The sequence below is a fragment of the Hypanus sabinus genome, chromosome 9, assembly GCF_030144855.1.
Source record: "Hypanus sabinus isolate sHypSab1 chromosome 9, sHypSab1.hap1, whole genome shotgun sequence".
Classification (NCBI taxonomy): Eukaryota; Metazoa; Chordata; class Chondrichthyes; order Myliobatiformes; family Dasyatidae; genus Hypanus; species Hypanus sabinus.
In genome coordinates this window covers 75766544-75789033 of record NC_082714.1, presented here as the reverse complement: position 1 = coordinate 75789033, position 22490 = coordinate 75766544, and the positions used below count along the sequence as shown (strand labels likewise).

Sequence of the window (22490 nt, the reverse complement as noted above, 5' to 3'; positions counted from 1 at the left end):
TGGGTGATAGATGGAGACAGGTGGTGTGATGCATATGGAGGGTGGATCGAGGCTGAAGACAGCTGCCAGAGGATGATAAGCTGTGGGAAAAAGGTTACCGTTACTGCAGTCTGATTAAGTGAGAAAAGTAACCATATAGGGAGATGGGGAGGGCAAATGGAATCAAGACAGGCAATGGGTGAATGGTCTGGGAGGAACAGTTAATATGCCAGAGATGAAAGAATAACTCTGCCTTTCCTTTCTGCCTGACCTGCTGTGTTCCCATAGTTAGTGACTTTGTTGCCCTATCCTGCATTGGCAGCTGTTACATCTTGAATTTCAAAGCTGTTAATACTTTCCCTTTACACTTAAATGAAGGAAAAGTAGTTGAAGCCATGCTGCTTACCAAGTTGTCAACCAAAAGCCAAGAAACAAATCCAGACTAGATGTTGGCTTCAATTGACACAAGCTGCATTTTTCACCTCGATTTTATTTCTGAACTATAAATACATTATATGAAAGAAATTGTCATTTGCTGCAATAATCTAATAAATCGCCAGGAATCTGTTCAGAACCCGTGAATTCAGGGTTGCGAGGCTTGCCCCCAAGCCAGTGAGTAAAGGGTTGGCAAGCTCATCTCAAAGTCCCAGACTGGTCAATCCAGTCCTAGTCTGAGGCAGGAAATCAAAGGTCTAGAAAACTGTTAAGAGCCACTCAGTACAGAAGCCAGAGTCAATTCCGAGCCAGGGAATCCGGAGTAAGGAGGCCTGTCCCGAACTAATGAACCCAAGGTTAACGAAACAGTCCCGAGCCAGTGTCCAGACCATTTTCTGAGTCATTGAATCCAGCCAAGTGATGGAATAACACCGCCCTGAAGCCGTGCTCTGGAGATGCGAAAATGCGTCCCTGGGTTGCCTTCTACCCCGGTGTGTGCGTTCGCTCTCTCTCTCTCCCTCTCACTCGGATCTGGAGGTGAAGGTGTGGTGCGCCATGTCGCCAATAGCCCCGAGGAGCAGTAACCAGAGCGGGACCAGCACCCAACAGAGAGACAGCTCAGCCAGGCGCTGCAGTCGAGCGGCTAGCGCCAGCAGGAAGGCTAACTTCAGCAGTAGGGCCAACAGGCCCCAAGCCTGGCGCTTGAGTCTACTCGCTGCCGCTGCGCTACCGTGCTCTTGAGCCTCCCGGCACTGCCCCGCCAGCCTGACCAGTAGCAGCACCAGCAACGCCGCGTCGAACAGCCAGAGCGGCACGAAGACCAGGAACCAGCTCCACCCCAGCGTCTCCTCCATCTTCAGCACCAGTATGATCAGGAAGAGCAGACTAAAAAGCCAGGTTAGCAGCACCCGCTGCGCCAGCGACATTCTCATCCAACCTCCCGCCTCCGGGCACTCTCGGCAAGTCAACCCCGAGGATCCAGGTTCACCGTCGAGGCCTCACTGTGGGCCGTCCCCATGGAAACAGGGCCGGAAGAGGCGCGATGACGTCAGCGGCGGTTGAGGGTGATGGGAGGTGGCGTGGCTCCGGAGAGAGAGCGCGCACATCCCAGGAAAGAAGTTGTGCGGAGCGCGCACACAAATCCCGGGTTAGAAAGCGTGGGGAGCGCGCGCGCACGCACGCGGTTGCGAGTGAGCGCGCAGCCGGGGCCGCTTCCGGCGGGCAGTGCGCGAGCAGTCGGGCGGGCGGGCAGGGATGGCGGAAGGTTCTGGAAAGCGGCGGATTAAAGTGACGGTGAAGACGCCGAAGGACCGCGAGGAGTTCGCGGTGGAAGAGGAGGCTTCCGTGCGGGAGGTGAGGAGGAGTGCGGCGAGGGTGGCGGCGGTGGGGATGAGGAGAGGCCTGCCGACATCCTTCTGTCCCACCCCCACCCAGGGCCCGGCCGGTGCTCAAACTCTACCCTCGGGCGATCGCCCTCACTGAGGCCTTCTTCCGGCCCCTGATTGATCCGGCACTCCGATCGATCTACCCCAGGTCTTCCCTTCAATTACACCCCCACCCCCGAGCCTCACTACCCTTTCCCTCCTCACGTGTGGAGTGCCCCCAGACGCTGAGGGACTGGAGGAACATCTGCATTCGTCTGACGCCTTTCCCCTTCGTTTCCAAAGGTCCCTCCCTCAAAACTGATCTCTTTCTCATTCCCCCCCCCCCGATCTTTCGGTTTTCAAACCAGACCTTTCTTCTACGTACCCCTGGTCTGGTCTTTCTGCCCCTTGCTTCGGCTGGTCTTCACCGCCCTCCCCGTGATCTTCTGACGCGTTTTGTACACGCTAGCTGAGGTCTTGTTCAGTGCCTTGCCCAGGTAGAGGTGCAGCGAGTCCTGTGTGGTGGAAGGTGGCCTGCCCTAGTACCTCTGTGCCACATTGCAGAGGGGAAAGAGCCTGTTTTAGGACCTTTACCATATTTTGTCTGCTTTGGGGCACCTCAAGTGTTATTCAGCTACTGGCTTACCAGTTTGTAATGGCCACAGCTGTAGTATAAGCAATACATTCAGTTTGCCAAACTGAATTGAGATGTTCAAGCATTTAATTTTTGATCAGCAGTCAGTCTGCTGGAGGAACTCAGCAAACTTGTTAGTATCTGTGGAGGGAAAGGAACTATGGCTGTTTCAAGTGAAAATTCATAAGAAATAGGAGCAGGAATCGGCCATCTGGCCTGTCGAGCCTGCTCTGCCATTCAATAAGATCATGGCTGATCCAGCCATGGACTCATCTCCACCTACCTGCCTTTTTCCCCATAACCCTTAATTCCCCTACAATGAAAAAAATTATGCAACCTAGCCTTAAATATATTTAATGAGTTAGCCTCCACTGCTTCATTGGGCAGAAGATTCCACAGATTCACCACTCTGAGAAAAGCAGTTCCTCCTCATCTAGTCTACTCCCCTGAATCTTGAGGAAATGTTCCCTAGTTCTAGTCTCATCTACCAGTGGAAACAACTTTCCTGCCTCTATCCCTTTCATAATTTTATCTTTCTATAAGATCTCTCATTCTTCTGAATTTCAGCAAGTACAGTCACAGGCTACTCAATCTCTCATAATCTAACCCTCTCATCTCTGGAATCAACCTCCTCTGCAATGCTTCCAAAGCCAGTATATCCTCCTTCAAGTAAGGAGACCAGAACTGCACACAGTACTCCAGGTGTGACCGCAATAGCACCCTGTACAGTTTCAGCATTTCATCTCTGCTCTTACATTCAATCTCTCTAGCAATGAAGGCCAACATTACATTTGCCGCCTTAATAGACTGCAGTACCTGCAAACTAACCTCTTGAGATTTATGCACAAGCATTCCCAAGTCCCTCTGCACAGCAGAATGCTGCAGGTTTTTTTTACTATTTAAATAATTGCTTTAATTTTTCTTTCCAAAGTGGATGACCTCGCATTCTATGTTTTACAAACATGGTACTCCACGTGCCAGACCCTTGCCCACTCACTTAACCTATCTATCTCTCTGCAGACTGTCCGCATCTTCTGGACATTTTGCTTTTCCACTCAATTTAGTATCAAGCACACACTTAGATGCACTACACTCAGTCCCCTCTTCCAGATCGTTAATGTATATTGTGAACAGCTGTAGGCCCAGCACCAACCCCTGCGGCAAACCACTGATAGCCAACCAGAGCAACGCCCTGCTTTCTATCCTCTATCCATGCTAATACATCAGCCCCAACTCTATACATCCTTATCTTATGGATAAGTCTTTTATGCAGCACCTTATCATACACCTTTTGGAAATCCAAGTAAATAGCATTCATCTGTTCCCCTCTATCCACTGTGCTCATTATGTCCTGAAAGAACTACAGTAAGTTTTTATACATTAGAAATGTCAACTGAGTTCCTCCAGCGGATTGATTTCTTCTCCATTTGATTCTTGGTTTTGAGCTTTCAGGATGGCTGTAATGAATTCCTCCTCCTTGTACTGGATGTGGCATCTCTTGCATTCAGCTGAAAGAGAATGTAGTGTGGCGATCTCCTTCGGTAGTGGGGGTATCAACTGAGATTATGGGCCAGAGAGGCTTCCATTGGATGGAGATGGGAAACTGAGCCACTTTTGTTGACATAGTCATTAGGTGCTGTGAGTCACTGGTGCTTGTCTCAATTTAAACATTTAATAAATTGGATTTCCTGTGCAGAGATACGCTGTTCTGAACAAATCTACAACCTTCATTTTCTGGTCTCCTGCTCACCACTATCTCTGGACATTCTATCCCATTCTTAATCTTTCCCATCTGTCTATATTCCCTGTGCAGATGCCTCGATTACAGAAAAGCTGCACATCTGATACAGTCCATTATAAATCATGAATAAATTGCTGGATAGTGCCACTGTTCTTTGAGCAACGCTTGCTTCCATTATCTGCTTGTCAGTATGGGTTCATGTTTTGTGAGGTACTTTATTGCACGTACCACAAGTAACTGTCTGAAACTTAGAGATGAAGTTACCATAACTGCCTGAGGTAATATTGACTGTGGAATTAAGTGTCTTGGTGAGGTTGGTAACTGGGGTCACACAAAACATCAGACAAGTTACAACAGATGAGACAGAAGGCTTTCTCCCTCAATTCTAAACCTTGTTTTACGAAACACACATAAAATGCTGGGGAAGCAACAGGTCAGGCAGCATCTATGGAAATGAATAAAGAGTTGACATTTTGGGCCGAGATGAAGCAGTCCACCAATTTATGATGCTTCTCACTGGTGTAAAAGAAGCCACATCGGGAGCACTGGACACAATAAATTACCCTAGTAGGTTCACAGGTGAAATATTGCCTCACCTGGAAGGACTGTTTAGGACCCTGGATACAGGTGATGGAGGAATTAACTGGGCAGGTGTAGCACTTAGGCCGCTTGCAGGGATAAGTGGTTTGGAGGGACAATTGGACATGGGAATCTTGGAGGGAACTATCCCTGCAGAATGTGGAAGGGGGCTCATGAAGTGTTTAGCGTAGGATCCCTTTGGAGATGATGGAAGTTGTGGAGGAATCATGGGGTGGTAGATATAACAATCACAGCACGGAAACAGGCCATCTTGGCCCTCCTACTCCTAGCCCTCCTAGATAAGGACACTGTTAAGGTGGTGGGAAGATGGAGTGTTTGGGAAGTCCCATTCTTTGAAGAAGGACATATCAGATGTCCTGGAAAGGGAATCTGCATCCTCGGGTCAGATGTAGTAAATGAGAAGAAACTGAAAAAAGGGAATAGTATTTTTACAAGAGATAGAAGTATAGGCAAAATAGTTATGGGAATTGGTCGGTTTATATAATATGTTGAGATTTCGTCTAAAGCAATAGAGACAATGATTGAGAAAGGGGAGCGAGGTGAGAGAGTTTAAGGGAGGATGGAAGTTAGAGGCAAAGATGATGAAATGGATGAGCTAGCTTGGGTGCATGAGGCAGCATCGATGCAGTTGTCAGTGTAGCAGAAGAGTCGGAGTATTACTGGGGAAGGCTCCACAGGAGAGTGAGAGTAGTGACTGCAGAGATGTCTCCAGAATGGTATATTGCCTTCCTTGTGTCGGGCAAGGGTCAATATGAATGACTGCAGTATATTCTGAAGGCATCCTGAGGGTAAAGAAGATATGACCTATGTTGGCAGCTGGGAAGAAAGTAGGATGAGGTGCTACATGGAGACTTTAAGAAAAACAATAAGACCTCAAAGACAATAATTATAGGACTACTGCCACTGGTATGTTCTAATATGTACAAAATAGTGTGTGGCTAGTGGAAAGACTATATTTCTGAAACTTTGGAACTCAAGTTCCAAGTTTATGATCATCTGACTGTACCAAGTGAAACCATGTTCCTCCAAACCACCGTGCACCCACAATTCATATATTATGCACAGCACATAAAACTAAGTATTACCACAAGTAAGTTAAAATATATAATACAAAATGTATGTGCAGTACACAGCACAGGTAAACTGCAAACAGAACATTAAGTTAACAGCTAGTATCAAGACCCCATTGGTGGTGGGCATTCATTAGTCTCACAACTTGAGGGAAGAAGCTGTTACCCAGTCTAGCAGCCCTAATCCAGGTCTTCAATAATGCCTTGGGCCCTTCATATACAATGTGCCCAGTGAATGCCACAAATAGTGGGAGATCCTGGTGATCCTTTTGATGGTTTTTACTATCCTCTGTCTTGTGGTCTGATGTCTTGCAGCTTCCATACCACACAAAGATGCAGCCAGACAGGATATTCAAGTGATGTTCCTGGTGAAAGTTGTTAGGATGAGAGTGGGGATTTTTTTAATATTTTAAATCTAGCATTGTGCAGGGAGAAGGGGTTAATTAATGTCATGTAATGGTGCCCTGGGTCATCATATGAGTGAATTTTACATTAAGTTGAAAAGTAATGTAGTTCAATGTGAACTAAGGCTTTAAATCTAAACAAAGGAAAATATGCTGCTCTACAGGGCAGATTGGGAGACAATGATAATTGATGCAACAGGAATAGGCAATTTAGCTTCTACCAATAGTAGACACCTCAAAACACTGGGGAGACACTGCTGCCATGGGCAGGCAATGTCATTTATGTGACTGATATCTGACCCCTGAAATGCAGTGCAAGATTTGGAATACTTTCTAAACAGGTCTGAAGAATTTCATGTAGGATGCCCTACATCCCTCAGAAACTGATTGGAAATCTGAGCCTACTAGGCTGAACACCTCCCTCTGCAACTGGATCCTAGACTTCCTGACTGGGAGACCTCAGTCATTCTGGATCGGGAGCAGCATCTCCAACACCATCACACTGAGCATGGGACTCCCCAGGGCTGTGTGCTCAGTCCACTGCTGTTTACTCTGCTGACCCACGACCGTGCTGCAACACACAGCTCGAACCATATCATTAACTTCGCCAATGACACGACCGTGGTGGGTCTCATCAGCAAGAATGACGAGTCAGCTTACAGAGATGAGGTGCAGCGGCTAACGGACTGGTACGGACCCAACAACCTGTCTCTTAATGTGAACAAAACAAAAGAGATGGTTGTTGACTTCAGGAGGGCACGGAGCGACCACTCCCCGCTGAACATCGACGGCTCCTCGGTAGAGATCATTAAAAGCGTCAAATTTCTTGGTGTTCGCCTGGTGGAGAATCTCACCTGATCCCTCAACACCAGCTCCATAGCAAAGAAAGCCCAGCAGCATCTCTACTTTCTGCGAAGGCTGAGGAAAGTCCATCTGCCACCCCCCCATCCTCATCACATTCTACAGGGGTTGTATTGAGAGCATCCTGAGCAGCTGCATCACTGCCTGGTTCAGAAATTGCACCATCTTGGATCGCAAGACCCTGCAGCGGATAGTGAGGCCGGCTGAGAAGGTCATCGGGGTCTCTCTTCCTGCCATCACGGACATTTACACTACGGCATTATGAAGGACCCCATGCACCCATCATTCAATCTCTTCTCCCTCCTGCTGTCTGGGAACAAGGCTTCGAAGCATTCTCACAACCAGACTATGTAACAGTTTCTTCCTCCAAGCTATCAGACTCCTCAATACCCAAAGCCTGGACTGACACCTTGCCCTATTGTCCTGTTTATTATTTATTGTAATGCCTGCATTGTTTTTGTGCACTTTACGCAGTCCTGTGTAGGTCTGTAGTCTAGTGTAGCTTTCTCTGTGTTTTTTTTTACGTAGTTCAGTCTAGTTTTGTACTCACGTAACACCATGGTCCTGAAAAACGTCTCATTTTTACTACGTACTGTACCAGCAGTTATGGTCAAAATTACAATAAAAGTGACTTGACTAAAGCAGGGGTCCCCAGCCTTGGGCCCATGGTCAATGATAGAGGTCCATGGCATAAAAAAAGTTGGGAATCTCTGCAAGGTTAACTTGCAGGTTGAGTCAACGGTAACAGTAGGGAAGATAATGCTAACATTCATTTTGAAAGGACTAGAATAAGAAAACAAAGATGTAAAGCTGAGGCTTTATAAGCCTCAGACTGGTCAGACTGCACGGAGCATTGTGAGCAGTTTGGGGCCCCTTATCTAAGAAAGGATGGCATTGGAGAGGGTTCAAAGGAGGTTCACAAAAATGATTCCAAGAGTGAAAGGGTTAACATGAGGAGAGTTTAATGGCTCTGAGCCTGGACAATAAAATTGAAACCTATTGAATATCGAAAGGTCTAGATGGAGTTGATGTAGCAAGGATGTTTCCTATAGTGGAAGAGTCTAGGACCAGAGGCCAATATCGCTTTGGAACGGAGATGAGGAATTTCTTCAGCCAGAGGGTGGAATTCATTGCCATGGAATACATAGGTCATTAGATGTATTTAAAGTGGAGTTTGATAAGTTCTTGGTTAGTAAAGTTTTCAAGGGTTATCGAGTGAAAGGTTGAGAGGGGTAATAAATCTTCCAGGATGGTTTTGTGGAGCAGCATGGCCTAATTCTGTTCCTGTGTCTTATGGTCCTATTTCCAGCAGTGTGGAGTAAATATTGAGAAGGTGTGTTCAACATCTCCTTGGTGAACATGAAATATCTTCATTATTTCATTATTTCAATATCTTCATTATTTCTTCATTGTAACCACTCAAAATGATTGCGGAGCTTTCAGGAAGGTAAAGCTTGGGGTTCTTTTGTAACATGTACACAATTTCTCGAGCAGTTCCTGTACTGGACTAATCAGGTGCATTAGAACCCTCTGAAAGGAAACAAAATAGCCTTGATCACAAGGGACAAACTCGTAGTGTCTGTAAAACCTACACAACATTCAGAACATTTAGATAAGCTGCACTACTGCAAGCATTTGAGAGTAACAGAGTACAGAAGATATTTGCCAGGCTGTTGTTGTAAGAGAGAGATCAGATAGGCTGTGGTAATCAATTCTCATAAGAAGGTAGGAGGCTGAGGTTGAGTTTCCTCCCCACTTATTTTTCTCTCTTTCTGCACATCACTCTGCCTCTCCTCCATCTCCCTCTGGTGCTCCCCTCCCCCTTTCTTTCTCCCTAGGCCTTTCATCCCATGATCCCTTCCCTTCTCCAGCTCTGTATCCTTTTTACCAATCACCTTTCCAGCTCTCAGCTCCAACCCACCCCCTCTGGTCTTCTCCTATCATTTCGCATTTTTCCCTCCCCCTCCTACTTTCAAATCTCTTACTATCTTTCCTTTCAGTTAGTCCTGACGAAGGGTCTCGGCCCGAAACGTTGACAGTGCCTCTCCCTATAGATGCTGCCTCACCTGCTGCGTTCCACCAACATTTTGTGTGTGTTGGCTGAAGGATGAGTTTGTCAAATTGAGGGGCACAGCAGGAGAGAATATTACTAGAGGGCACAGGTTTAAGATAAGAGGAGATATTTAAAGGATATTGAGGGTGAATTTTCCACACAAATTAGTGGTTATCTGGAACATTGGAGGTGGTAGAAGCGGATATAGTGCTGAAAAGGTAGGGCGCTTTTCAGTGTTGATGAAATGGGTGGTTAATATTCATGTCATTATGTGACATCCAACTGAGGTCTGACAACCCCTTGATAATTCCTTTGGTATTGTATTTTCCATTTACAATCCTGAGTCACCATTGATTTTAAAAAGAAATAAGCAAGCATCCTTTGAAAAATTTGCTACAGGCACAGATTGGAAGTACTGTATCCTGCAATGAATGACTTGCCACCTCTCCTTTCTACAATCTACAAGACAGATCTCAAGCTTGCCAGTTGCCTGTGCAGTTCCATTACATTTCAAAAAGCATAATACAAACATTTGTATATTTGTATAAAGATTGGCTTTACTTGTCCAATGTATTTCAACATGGATGGAAAAATGCAATGAAGTATGTAGCATGCCCACAATGTACTAACCCTAACCCATATGTCTTTGTCATGTGGGAGGAAACTGGAGCAGCCAGAGGAAATCTACATTGTCACAGGGAGAATGTACAAACTTCTTACAGACGGTGGTGGAGATAGAACCTTGATTGCTGACGTTATAATAGCATTTCACTAACCACCACAACCCAGATGGAACAACCTGCCTAATTAGTCCAGTTCTCTACCCCACATATTGATTCCCTCCATCACCGCCTGTAGTGTGTATTGCCTAAAATATTCATCAAGGCCTTACTTTTATTTCCTAAATCTGCAGACTACCGTAGGGATGAACAAGAATTACAGATGTGTGAGGACAACTGTTTCAAGTTCCTCTCCAAGTCTTGCAACATTGATTCTTGGAAGTTTATTGGTGTTCCTGGAACTACTCATAGCATCTAAGAAACTGCAAAGTCAAGAAGGAATTACTGAAGGGCTATTAGTTGAATGCTCGATTTACCAATGATGCCCAGGTCCCATGAATCGTCTCAAAGCTTCACTGGCAGATTATTATCCAAGCCAAGTAACTTCCTATGGAGTTTATTTGTCCTCATCAGAATGACGATTTGGATGTTTTGATTTTTTTTCCATTTTTGGATGTGACTAGTGAGTTCTTGGGGGGGGGGGTTGGTTTTGGCAAAGTTATAGTTGGATTAGTCGGCATAGGATTAGGAAAATAAACAGTGGTTAATTGTATTGCACACTGAATTAGTAAAAAATAGTCAGTAAGGTTATCTGGTGCTCCAAGCTATGGGAGAGAGAGGGCTAGGATAGATGCTGAGAAATTGTTTTCACTTGGGCAACTTAAAACTAGATACAATTAACCCGAGACTCATTAATAAATCCAAAACATTTCCCTGAAAGGGGGAAGGGTGCGGAATCTCATGTCACAATTTGTGTGGAGGAGATATTATTACCAATCCACACAGATGTGGTCTTCCGGTTAGAAAGTTGAAGATCCAATTGCAGAGAGAGATACAGAGGCCTAAGTTCTGTAGCTTTTCGATCAGGATTGTGGGATTGATGGTGTTAAACACTGAGCTATATTCAACGAACCACATACTGACAGGTGTTTGTATTGTCTAGGTGATCTAAGGCAGTGTGAAGAACCATTGGAATTGCGTCTGCTGTAGACCTGTTGTATTGCTGGGAAAATTGCAGTGGGTTCAGATCAGTTGATTCTGACCATACCAACCTTTCAAAGCATTTCATAATCATAGATGTGAGTGCTACTGAGCGATAGACATTATGAAAGCTCACACTATTGTTCTTGGCACTGGTATAATTGTTGCCCTTTTGTGTCAGGTGGGAACTTGGGACCATAGCAGCGAGAGGTTGAAAATGGCCTTGAATACTCCTGCCAGTTGGTTGGCACAAGTTATCAGAGCCTTACCAGGTACTCCATTGGGTCTTGCCACCTTTTGAAGGTTCACCCTCCTGAAAGATGGCATGACTTTGGCCTTTGAGACAGAGATCACAGGGTTACCATGTGCAGCAGGGATCAACACAACTGTAGCTATATTCTCCCTTTAAAAGCAGGCATAGAAGGCTTTGAGCTTGTCTGGTGAAGCTGCTATTCATGCTATTGGGTTTTACTTTGTAGGAAGTATTGTCCTGCAAATCCTGTCAGTGTTGAAGTGCATCCAGTGTTGCCTCCAACCTCCCTCAGAATTGTTTCCTATTCTTAAATCTAGCATCGAACGCCTTCATGAGGCAATGCCTCAAAAAGGTGGCATCCTTCATTAAGGACCCTCACAATCACGGCCGTGCCCTTTTTTTGTTGCTACCATCAAGGAAGAGGTACAGGAACCAAAGACACAAGATTTCAGGAACAGCTTCTTCCGCTCTGCCATCTGGTTTCTGAATGGACATTGAACCCACAGACACACTCTCTGTTGTTCTCTTTTTGCACTGCTTGATTTTTTAAAAATTGCTGCCACAAAACAATAAATTTCATGATGTACGTGAGTAATGGTAACCTGATTCTGATTCACCTAAAGAAAATGAACATGGATGTCCCCAGGATCTTATGGGATATACTTGAGTTATTGAGTGAACCAAGAGATGGAATTGTTTTATATCCCCTGTAGTGTTAGGTGAGTTTCTGGAGGACTGGTGAGTAGGTAATATTCTGTTATTCAGGAAGAGAAATAGGGAATATCCTTAACCTGATCAATAAATGAGATAGCCAATCAAGTTCAATAAATCTCATGTGAACATTAGGGAAGCTATTGGAGAGGATTCTCAAGGATATGGATATGGTTTATCAACATTTGGAAAACCATCACGCACAACACAGTGGAGGAACTCAGCAGGTTGGGCAGCATCAGTAGAAACGAACAGTCAACGTTTCAGGCCGAGACTTTGACTGTTTGTTTCCACAGATGCTGCCCGACCTGCTGAGTTCCTCCAGCGTGTTGTGTGTGTTGCTTTGACCCCGGCATCTGCAGAGTATTTTGTGTTTTGGAAAGCCATGATCTAATTAGGAACAGTCAGCATGACTTTGTGCTGGGCAAGTCTTGTCTTACAAACTTGACTGCATTTTTTGAAGAGATGATGAAGGTGGAGTTGTGGATGTTGTCTACGTGAATTTTAGTAAGACAGTTGGCAAGGTCAACCATGAAGAAGATTAATATTCATGTGATACATAGTGACTCAGTCATTTGGATTCAAAATTGGCTTGCCAGTAGAAGATAGAATAGTGATTGATGAGCTTATTCTTGCTGGAGATCCCTGGCTAGTGTTCTGCATGAGACTATATTGGGACTTCTGTTTGTGATAATTATATGACCTGGATGAAAATGTTGATGGTAAGTTTGCAGACAATACAATGATTGATGGCATTGTGAATAGTGCGAGGATTGTCAAATGATATAGTGGGATATAGGTCAGTTGCAGGTATGAATGAGTAATGACTGATGGAGTTTAATGTGGACAAGTGTGAGATGTTGCACTTCATGAGATCAAATCTAAAGGGACAGTACATTGTTACTATCAAGTGTGTAGGAGATGTCCTGGGTATATGTATTCTTTCAGTAACTAAAGCAAATGATTTGTTGTTTGTCAGGGCCTTATGAACTTTGGTTGAAAAATTGTGCTGAATAAATTGGTTGCTTTGTACTATGTGGCACAGAGAGAGATTGTCCTGTCTGTGTATCTTCCCCGTCCCTTAGTTACCCGGACCCTCCGTCAAACCAAAGCTTGAAACTCACATTGTAATAAAATGTTGCTGACCCTTTGAAAAAACTGCCATCATCTCTGCTTTTTGTTTTGCTCCCATATAGTTTAAAGATGAAATATCCAAACGGTTCAAGGCGAAGCAGGAACAATTGGTGCTCATATTTGCTGGAAAGATTCTGAAGGATGGAGATACGCTCAGCCAGCATGGCATAAAGGATGGTCTCACAGTGCACCTGGTAATAAAGACAGCGCAGAGGTATGTGCTTTCAGGTTGCTGATTCATCGATCAAAGTGTGTGCGGCTCCTCAACCCATTCTTGCAGAGACTGCAGTCCAGACGTTCTGCTCATGCTCAGTTACACAGCTGATCAAATGCCTTTGTTACCTGCTGTGAAACTTACTGAGTTATAAGAAGACAATGCATTTCCGTGATGCTTGTTGAATTTGATCAATAGATCACACTGACATTAACAGATGATACAACAGAAAATTTTGTTGGGTGCAATTGGTAGTGGTAAACTGCTAACTGCAAAGTAATTGAGTACGGCTTGAGGAAGCAGGTGAATTTCAGGGCAATTTAGTCATTCTGTTTGGTCTCCCTCCTTTTCCAAAAGAAACCAAAGAATTTATATTGAGGCAGCATGTCCCTTAGCATAAAGATGCCTTTGCATACCATTTCTTGCTGGATCAGACTGATCTCAAGCATCAATTTGTAGGTTGCTTTTGCACTGATCATTTGCACATTCTAACTTGCTTTGGTTCTTGAGAAGTTAATAATTGTCTCATTGGCTCTGACTTTGAGCATTTGTGTGATGGAGACCATCATGTCGTTCAGCTTAGCTTTATATCTCATGATGAACTTATTGTGGGTAAAAAGAGAGTGGCATGTCCAGGAGGTGTGAGCAGAGGATGTCAGATGTCCCCACCAATCTACGCAGTGCCTTCAGGTACAGAGTAGTATTGTCCAATGTTTGTATGACCACCACCACCCATTCTCACCTGCCCACAGCTTGTGCATTCCAGCTTTATGTGACAGACCCACTTGTGACAGTGATGGGTACCTTTTGTCTATTCTCCATGTTATTGATGGCTGAAATCCAAATATATTTCCTTTGCTGTACTTGAGAATGAGATACAGTATAGAATCAAAGTAGCCATTTGCTGGAAAAGGAATATGATACATGGAAGTGTTAAACTCTCCTTGACATCGCTGTTTAAAACAAGAACCTTAGTTTTATGTTTATTGCATCATTAATCTCCCTCTAGACTGTTACAATGGATGTTTACCTTTACTGTAATTCCCCCTACAGATTTGAATTTCTGCTAACAAATGGGCCAATACCTTATGCAAGCGGAGCTTTAAACAGTACATGCTGTAGTTTGTATCTGCAATGGAAAATGTATCTAGAGCTATACCATTTTTTTTTACTAACACTGGCTATACTGGTAACTGTCATATGCAATCACTCCTGGTAGGTCACTACAGAATGTAGTGGCTTATTCTTCCATAATTAAGAATATTATCAGGCTGAGTTTATTGTCCAAAGGATCTGATGTCAAGACTCACATTGGAAATAAACACAAGATTCAGGCTGTTGATTTGGAGCAGTTTTGATGTGAAGTCCATATTTGTAGTTGGAAGGTAAAATTGGTTTTTCCTGTGTTGCTCACTGAAGGTATACCAGAGACAACATCTAACACTTGTTAACAAGTATAGCTCCCAGGTTCTCTTCAGTTTTGATAGAGGGAACTAATAAAACTTCACTGATGCAGCTGATTTACAGAATGCCGCTTCAAGTTCCTTTTTTTTTTAAGCATCTGTTGTTGTAAAGTATGATGTGTGATACCTGCATTAAAAACTCTTGTGGCTGTGCCAATACTTGTGAACACTACAATGAAGCATGTTGGAATGTAAAAGTTCAGTCGTTCATGAGATTCATGACATCAGTTGTTCTGCCAGTGTTGTGCTCTTGCAGCTCTAGATGTTGTACCTTGCTGTTGGGACAGTTTTAAAACTCTCCCAAATTTGGAGGGGTGGGCAGTTATTCTCCTGTATCTTCAGCGAGTATTCATGTAAAAATATAATGTCTCTAATGCTTGAATGATACCCCACGGACAATGTTGCACAGTTGAGTGCTGAGTAGGGATTATATCCAAGGGAGGAAAACTTTGTATTTAGTGTGTTTTTTTTATGAGGCAGAGATGGTCATTTTTTATTACCATTTTTGAAAATGTATTTCCATGTCTTTGCCTGCTGAAGATAAGAGTTTTTCCCGGTTCCGGTGACGTCATCGTCGGGAGTGGCAGCTTCAGTCACTGGCTCCTCCGGAAAATGCGTATTAAGCTCCGTTATCCCATCAAATATAATATTTTTAGAAAAATATTTGAACAGAAAAGAGGGGCAAGAATGGGGAGAAGAAATGGAAATTAAAAAAGCGACACTGTGGAGCTGGCGTCCCAAGAGTGCAGCGAGCGGCTCTCCGACCCGACCACGTGCTAGCGAGGCGGCTACTGGGCCTTGTTCAGATGAAGCGGCAAATATCTTCAAAATCCTGAAAGAAATAATGGAGGTCCAGAAAGAAATAAAGCAGCAGCTCAGTGATTTTAAATCAGAGCTCGCCAGCGTTAATCAAAAAATAGTGGTGGCAGAGACTCGAATTGAGAAGGTGGAAGATCACGTTCAAAACGTGGAACGGATACTGAGCAAGACAATAAAAATCATACATCACCAAGAAGGTAAACTGCTTAACCTGGAGGGAAGATCATGACGGAAAAATATCAGAATCTACAACATTCCTGAAGGAATGGAGGGCCCATCTGTGACAGAGTTTGTCGAAAAGTTACTGCGGGATGCGCTGGATCTTCCCTCGGCTATGGAGCTGGAGGTCATGAGAGCCCACCACATGTTCGTTCCGAAACCTACCCAGGATAGAAAGCCACGCTCAATAATAATTAAATTCCTTCGGTATAGCACCAAGGCACAGATTCTACAAAGGGCCTGGGGTAAGAAGAGAGTGTTTTATGACAATAAGTTAATATATTTTGACCAAGATTACCCCCCCCCCCGCAGTCCTGCAGAAACGCAAAGAATACTCTGAAGTAAAGCGACTACTAAAGCAAAACAAGATTAGATTTCAAACTCTGTACCCTGCTAAACTTCGAGTGTTTTATGACAACGGGATGCGGTTGTACCAGACGGTAGAAGAGGCGACTACAGACATGAAGGCCAGAGGGTTGCCCGTTAGTGTCACCAAAACGAGGGAAAGCCTGACTGAGGAATTATCCTGCTCCGCTTGGGAAATAGTGCAAGAATCGAGAAGGCAGGAGACAGGAGGAGGCCGAGAGAAATATATCAGGAAGAGACCAGGAGTTTCCCAAAGACAGTCCTCATCCCCTTTAGAAGAGCCATAAGGTTTGGCTAACTTTAAAAATGTTGAGAAGCTAAACGGAAGCAAAAGTAGACGGTGATATACCTATCTCAAGAAATACTTATTATAATGTGGATTTTATATTACTTAGTTGTTATTCTTTATTCGCTCACTTACTCCTTTTTCCCCCACCAAAATGAGAATATATGTGTGTGTGTGTGTATATATAACTTTTATGAACACTGCATTGGGGGCCCTTAACTCACAAGTAGGAGGGGTTATCCCCCACAGCTAGACATTTCCTCTAGCTCAACGCAGGGTCATCTACTAGAGACCTCAGCCTTGGAATCACACGTTCATTGCCATTTTTGTTGTTATTTGCAATTCTTGGTTCTTATTTGTTCAGGGAGTAGATTGATTAAGTTTTATTCTAATTTCAATGGTACATTGACAGATAAATACAGATTGCTAAGGACAAGGTAAACTTCATTTATTTTAATGTCAATGGGCTATTAAATCCAATCAAACGTAAAAGAATTTTATCCAGCTTGGAACAATTTGATTCATACTGGGGAAAAATGGTTTAACGACATAATGCCTCATAGGCCTGATTTTATTCTCAGAAATCAATGAATCTGTTGTAAAAAAAAATCACTCCCTACTTGTACATAGTTCTTTCCTTTTGCTTGTTTTTTCTTTCCACTCTTTTCTATAAGTGTATACCTCAGATAAATACTTTGTGGAGATTTGTGATATATATGATTATATGATGTATAGGTACAATGTCTGAAATACATCTTATGGAAATGTTTGTTTGATGATGAACTTCAATAAAAAAATAAATTACAAAAAAAAGAGTTTTTCCCACAGACCATTTGTGTTTAACAGACTGTGCTGTTGGTGTTTCACCACTGCTCGCTCTTAACAGGTCTGCATTTGTATTGTGAGCTGTTGACAGAAGGAAGTTATTGGTTGTAAAGTGCAGGCCAGTTCTGAAGAGCAAGCTTTTATCACTGGTTTTGTAACTTGGTGATTTGCTTATGTCTGAAATTTTCACTCACCGATTTCAAAGGTTGTACAGTTCTCAGCCCAGGTTTTTGTACCCTAGGTTCTCCTAATTGATCTGTGCACCTGAGATTTTAATCACTCAATCTATTGGTCTGATATTGCTCCTGGTCCTTAGTCCTTAAAATCACAAAGAATAAGCAGTAAAGAAACAAGCATTTGGGCCCATCTATTGCTTACTACTGTTTGTCTTTCACACAAGCTGCCTCCTATCTTCAACTAATCTGACCAGCGTGGTCTTCAAATGCTTTCTCTCTTATCCAGCTTTCCTTTAAATGTATCTCTGCAGTTTGCCTCAGCTACTCACTTTGGGAGCAAGTTTCTTAGTCTCCAGCTTTCTGGATAGTTTTCCTGAATCCCCAGTTAGATCTTGTCTTTCCTACATCCGTCAATATCGAATTTCAGGGGGGGGACGTCATGTGATGACGTAGGATTGAGACGTGGAAATCCAGCTCTCCTGTAACAACCAATAAAACAAAGTTTAAGTGAAGAAGAGTTAATAAATACCTTCTAGAAACTACTTATAAACAATTCAGGACTATCTTTAGATATGTCTCCTAAACAGAAGAGAATTACTACTTTGAAGACAGCGTGAGTTGGCGGGGAAAGAGGCCCAGCTGTTTTGGTGGAGTCTCGTACTCAATTTGGATCTCTTCCTGGCGAAGTACAAGTCACCTCCGATGGTGCAGGGCAGGAGGCTGCAGCAATATCAACAGTCTCTAAGAAGAAACAGCGGGAGCTGTGCATGCGTGAAGAAACGAGTATGCACAAACAGGTGCAAACAAAACTACAAGTTCCAACTGCGACTGGAAATGAAAATGAAAGAGAATCGGAAGTAGAATCAGACTCTCTGGAAAACACAGATGAAGAAATAGATGAAGAAGAAGAAGAACAGGAGGAAATTAAAGATGGAAAACTTTCTGGAGAGATAAGAAAAGCCCTGATACAAATAATGCATGAATTAAAAGTAATAAAAACAGATATTAGAAATGTGAAGATTACGCTTGATCAGGTGGTGGAAAAACAAAAGAAAATGGACAAGAAAGTTAAAAAGTTGGAAGAAAAAATGGAAGACAACAAAATGGACAAGATGGAAGATAATATCCTTGCCTGGACATCAGAAAGAAAATGGTTGTTGGAAAAAGTAGATATGCTCGAAAATTTCAGCAGACGAAACAATATTAAGATTGTTGGTCTTAAATAAGGTATGGAGGGAGAAGATTCAATAAAATTCTTTCAAAAATGGATTCTGGAAATCTTGGAAATGGAAGAGGGAAGTCAGTTAATTGAAATCGAAAGGGCTCGTAGAGCTTTAAGACCAAAGCCCCAACAAGATCAAAATCCACGATCAATTTTGATAAAATGTTTAAGATATCAAGATAAAGAAAAGATCTTGAAGGCAGCTGCTCAAGGTGCCAGAAAGAGAAATGGGCCATTGATGATAGAAGGGAAAAGAGTTCTTTTTTATCCTGATATAAGTTACGACCTTTTGAAGAGGTGGAAGAAATTTAATTCAGTGAAAAAAATCTTATGGGAAAAGGGTTATAAATTTATATTGAGCTACTCAGCAACACTGATAATTTTTTTGGGATGACAAGGAAAGAGAAGATTTTTTACTAATCATCAGAAAGTGGAGGAGTTTGTACAAGAACTTCCTAATATTCGCGAGATGCGGTGAAGAATTATGGAAATGAAATGGATTAAAGATGAAGATTGAGATAGGGATCGGATTTGATGGACATTTATGAGTAGAAGAATATACAAATATACTTTAAATATATGATAGAAGGGGAACAAGATAAAAAAAATAATTGAGGAATATTAATTGAGGGTAGAGATATTAATTTTTTTTTCTTCACTTATATCTTTTTTTGTTACGGGGGAGCTGGAGGAGCTTCTGATCGATTGCTGCAGGATTCACGTGTGTAGTCATGGCGATTACCATGATCCGTAAAACGGAGGGGGGTAATGTGTTTCTATTCATTCACAACATTAGTGGGGCGGTATTTTGTTATTTTTTTCTTTACTATCTATCTTTCTTCTAATTTTCTTTTTTTTGCCTGAATGATTGGGGGGAGACACATAGCAACATGGAGAATTTTAAAGAGATTCCCCAAGGTATTATGAATGACTAATTTACTCAATTTTTTAAGTTTTAATGTTAATGGGCTTAATGAACCTGTGAAAAGAAAAAGAGTTTTAACATATATTAAGAAAATGAAAGGAGATAGAGCTTTTTTGCAGGAAACACATTTAACAGAGACAGAACATCAGAAATTAAAGAGAGATTGGATTGGAAGTGTTATTGCAGCTTCATTTAATTCAAAGGTGAGGGGAGTTGCAATTTTGGTTAATAAAACTTTACCAATTAAAATACAAAATGTACTAATTGATTCTGTTGGGTGATATGTGATTATACATTGTCAAATCTTTTTGGAATTATGGACTCTTATGAACATTTATGCACCAAATGAAAATGATGCAAAATTCATACAAGAACGTTTTTTTTTTAATTTGGCCGATGCACATGATAAAATATTAATAGGTGGAGATTTTAACTTTTGTTTAGACCCAGTTCTAGATAGGTCAACTAAGGCTGTTACAAAATCTGAAGTAATAAAGCTAACTTTATCATTGATGAAAGACTTAAATTTTATTGATATATGGAGAAGAATTAATCCAAGAGAAAGGGATTATTCATTTTATTCAAATAGATATAAAACTTATTCAAGGATTGATTTTTTCGTATTATCAGTGAATATTCAGGATAGAGTGAAAAGCGTGGAATATAAAGCGAGAATACTGTCAGATCATTCCCCCTTGATAATGACAATGATAATGATGGATAAGGAGGAATTGATTTACAGATGGAGATTTAATTCAATTTTATTAAAACGTCGATTTTTGTGATTTTATGAAAAAAACAGATCCAATTTTTTTTTTGATGCAAACTCATTCAGTTAATGATAAATTTATATTCTGGGAAGTGATGAAAGCATATTTGAGGGGTCAGATAATAAGTTATACTTCTAAAATTAAGGAGTATATGGTAGACATAGATCAATTAGAAAAAGAGATTACAAAAATAGAAAAAGAATCCCAAAGAAGAAAAGCGAAGACAACTTGTCAATAAGAAGCTACAATATAACACACTCCAGACATATCAAACAGAAAAAGTAATTATGAGAACTAAACAGGGATATTACAAATTAGGTGAAAGATCACACAGTTGAAAACAGAGCAGGCTTCCAAAACAATAACTGCAATTAAAACAAGTGCAAATAAAATTACCTATAAACCTTTAGAAATTACTGAAACTTAAAAAAAATTTACTCTGAATTATATCAATCAGAATCACAAAATGAGGTTGCTGAGATAGAATTTTTTTTTATCACAAATAACTCTTCCAAATTTGAATTCGGAAGAACAGAAAGGATTAGATTACATTAAAAGAGATTGAAGAAGCTTTAAGATCACTCTTGAGTAACAAATCTCCAGGAGAAGATGGTTTTCCGCCTTAATTTTATAAAAATTTAAAGATTTATTAATCCCTCCCTTTATGGAGTTAATATATCAAGCGGAAAGAACACATAAACTTCCACAATCTTTTTCGACAGCGATCCTAATAGTATTGCCAAAAAAAGATAGAGATCCTTTAAAATCAACATCATATAGGCCTACCGCTTTGTTGAATACGGATTATAAAATAATAGCAAAAATTTTATCTAATAGATTATCTAAATATTTACCAAAATTAATACATATGATCAAACAGGCTTTATTGAAAGTAGACAATCGGCGGTTAATGTAACTCGGTTACTTAGCATAATTCATCTGGCACAAAAGAAGAAGGAAATGAGTGTGGCAGTTGCTTTGGATGCAGAAAAAGCATTTGATAGATTGGAATGGGACTTTTTATTTAAGGTATTGGAAAAATATGGGTTAGGAAAATCTTTTATAAAATGGATTAAAACCTTAAATACTAGTCCCAAAGCTAAAGTAGTGACAAATGGTCAAATTTCAACATCATTCCAATTAACAAGGTCAACTAGACTAGGCTGTCCATTATCACCTGCCCTATTTGTATAGGCGTTAGAACCATCAGCTGAATTAATTAGAACGGATCCAGATATTGTGGGCTTCAGAGTTAACCAGGAGGAATATAAGATTAATTTATTTGCTGATGATGTTCTGATTTATTTAACCAATCCATTGCATTTGTTGCATAAATTATCTTTTAGATTGCAAGAATATGGGAAAATATCAGGGTATAAAGTAAACTGGGATAAAAGTGAAATTTTACCCCTTACTAAAGGAGATTATAGTCAATGTCGATTAGTAACTCAATTTAGATGGCCGACAAATGGTATAAAATACTTAGGTATAAGAGTCGATAATGATATAAAGAGTTTATATAAATTAAATTATTTGCCATTATTGAAAAAAAATACAAGAAGATCTTGATAAATGGATGATGTTACCAATAACATTAGTAGGTAGAGTTACTGCTGTAAATATGAATATATTTCCTAGATTACAATATTTATTCCAAACATTACCAATACATCTGCCCCAGAAGTTTTTTCAAGTTGAATAAATGTGTGAGGAAGTTTCTTTGGAAAGGTAAGATGTCAAGAATATCATTGGAAAAATTGACATGTAAACTCCCAAATTTTAAGAATTATTATAAAGCAAATCAACTTAGATTTATTGCATTTTTTTTTGATGAAGAAAAACCAGCATGGATTAGAATAGAATTAGATAAGATAAGAGAAAATATACCAGAAGATTTTATATATAAATGGGAATCCAAATGGATACGGGATAAGAAAGAATCTCTTACATTAAAACATTTGATTGATTTATGGAATAAGGTAAATGTGGATGATGAGATAAAGAAATCTTTATTAGCAAAGAGAACCCTAATTCAAAATAGACATTCCTTTTACAATGGATAATCAACTTTTATATAACTCGTTTCAAAAAGGGATCAGATATATAGGTGACTGTTTTGAAGGAGGTATATTGATGTCGTTTGATCAATTAAATAATAAATATAAAATATCAAGTAACACTCTTTTCTGTTATTTTCAATTAAAGG

At 41.2% G+C, this 22490-nt stretch overlaps 2 protein-coding genes across 2 annotated transcripts in view; one reads left to right on the top strand and one right to left on the bottom strand.

Moving 5' to 3' along the window:
- Positions 1 to 438: 438 nt before the first annotated feature.
- On the bottom strand, positions 439 to 1492 carry LOC132399492 (transmembrane protein 60-like). The gene has a single exon (XM_059979918.1). The coding sequence runs from the start codon at positions 1344 to 1346 to the stop codon at positions 936 to 938; it is 411 nt and encodes a 136-aa protein (XP_059835901.1). The 5' UTR covers positions 1347 to 1492; the 3' UTR covers positions 439 to 935.
- Positions 1493 to 1611: 119 nt separating this feature from the next.
- Positions 1612 to 22490, top strand: part of ubqln4 (ubiquilin 4) — a 55619-nt gene continuing 34740 nt past the window's right edge. Inside the window, exons 1-2 of the mRNA XM_059979917.1 lie at positions 1612 to 1767; positions 13062 to 13213. Coding sequence (XP_059835900.1) covers positions 1669 to 1767; positions 13062 to 13213 — 251 coding nt within the window. The 5' untranslated portion in view covers positions 1612 to 1668. The remainder of the gene's footprint in view (positions 1768 to 13061; positions 13214 to 22490) is intronic.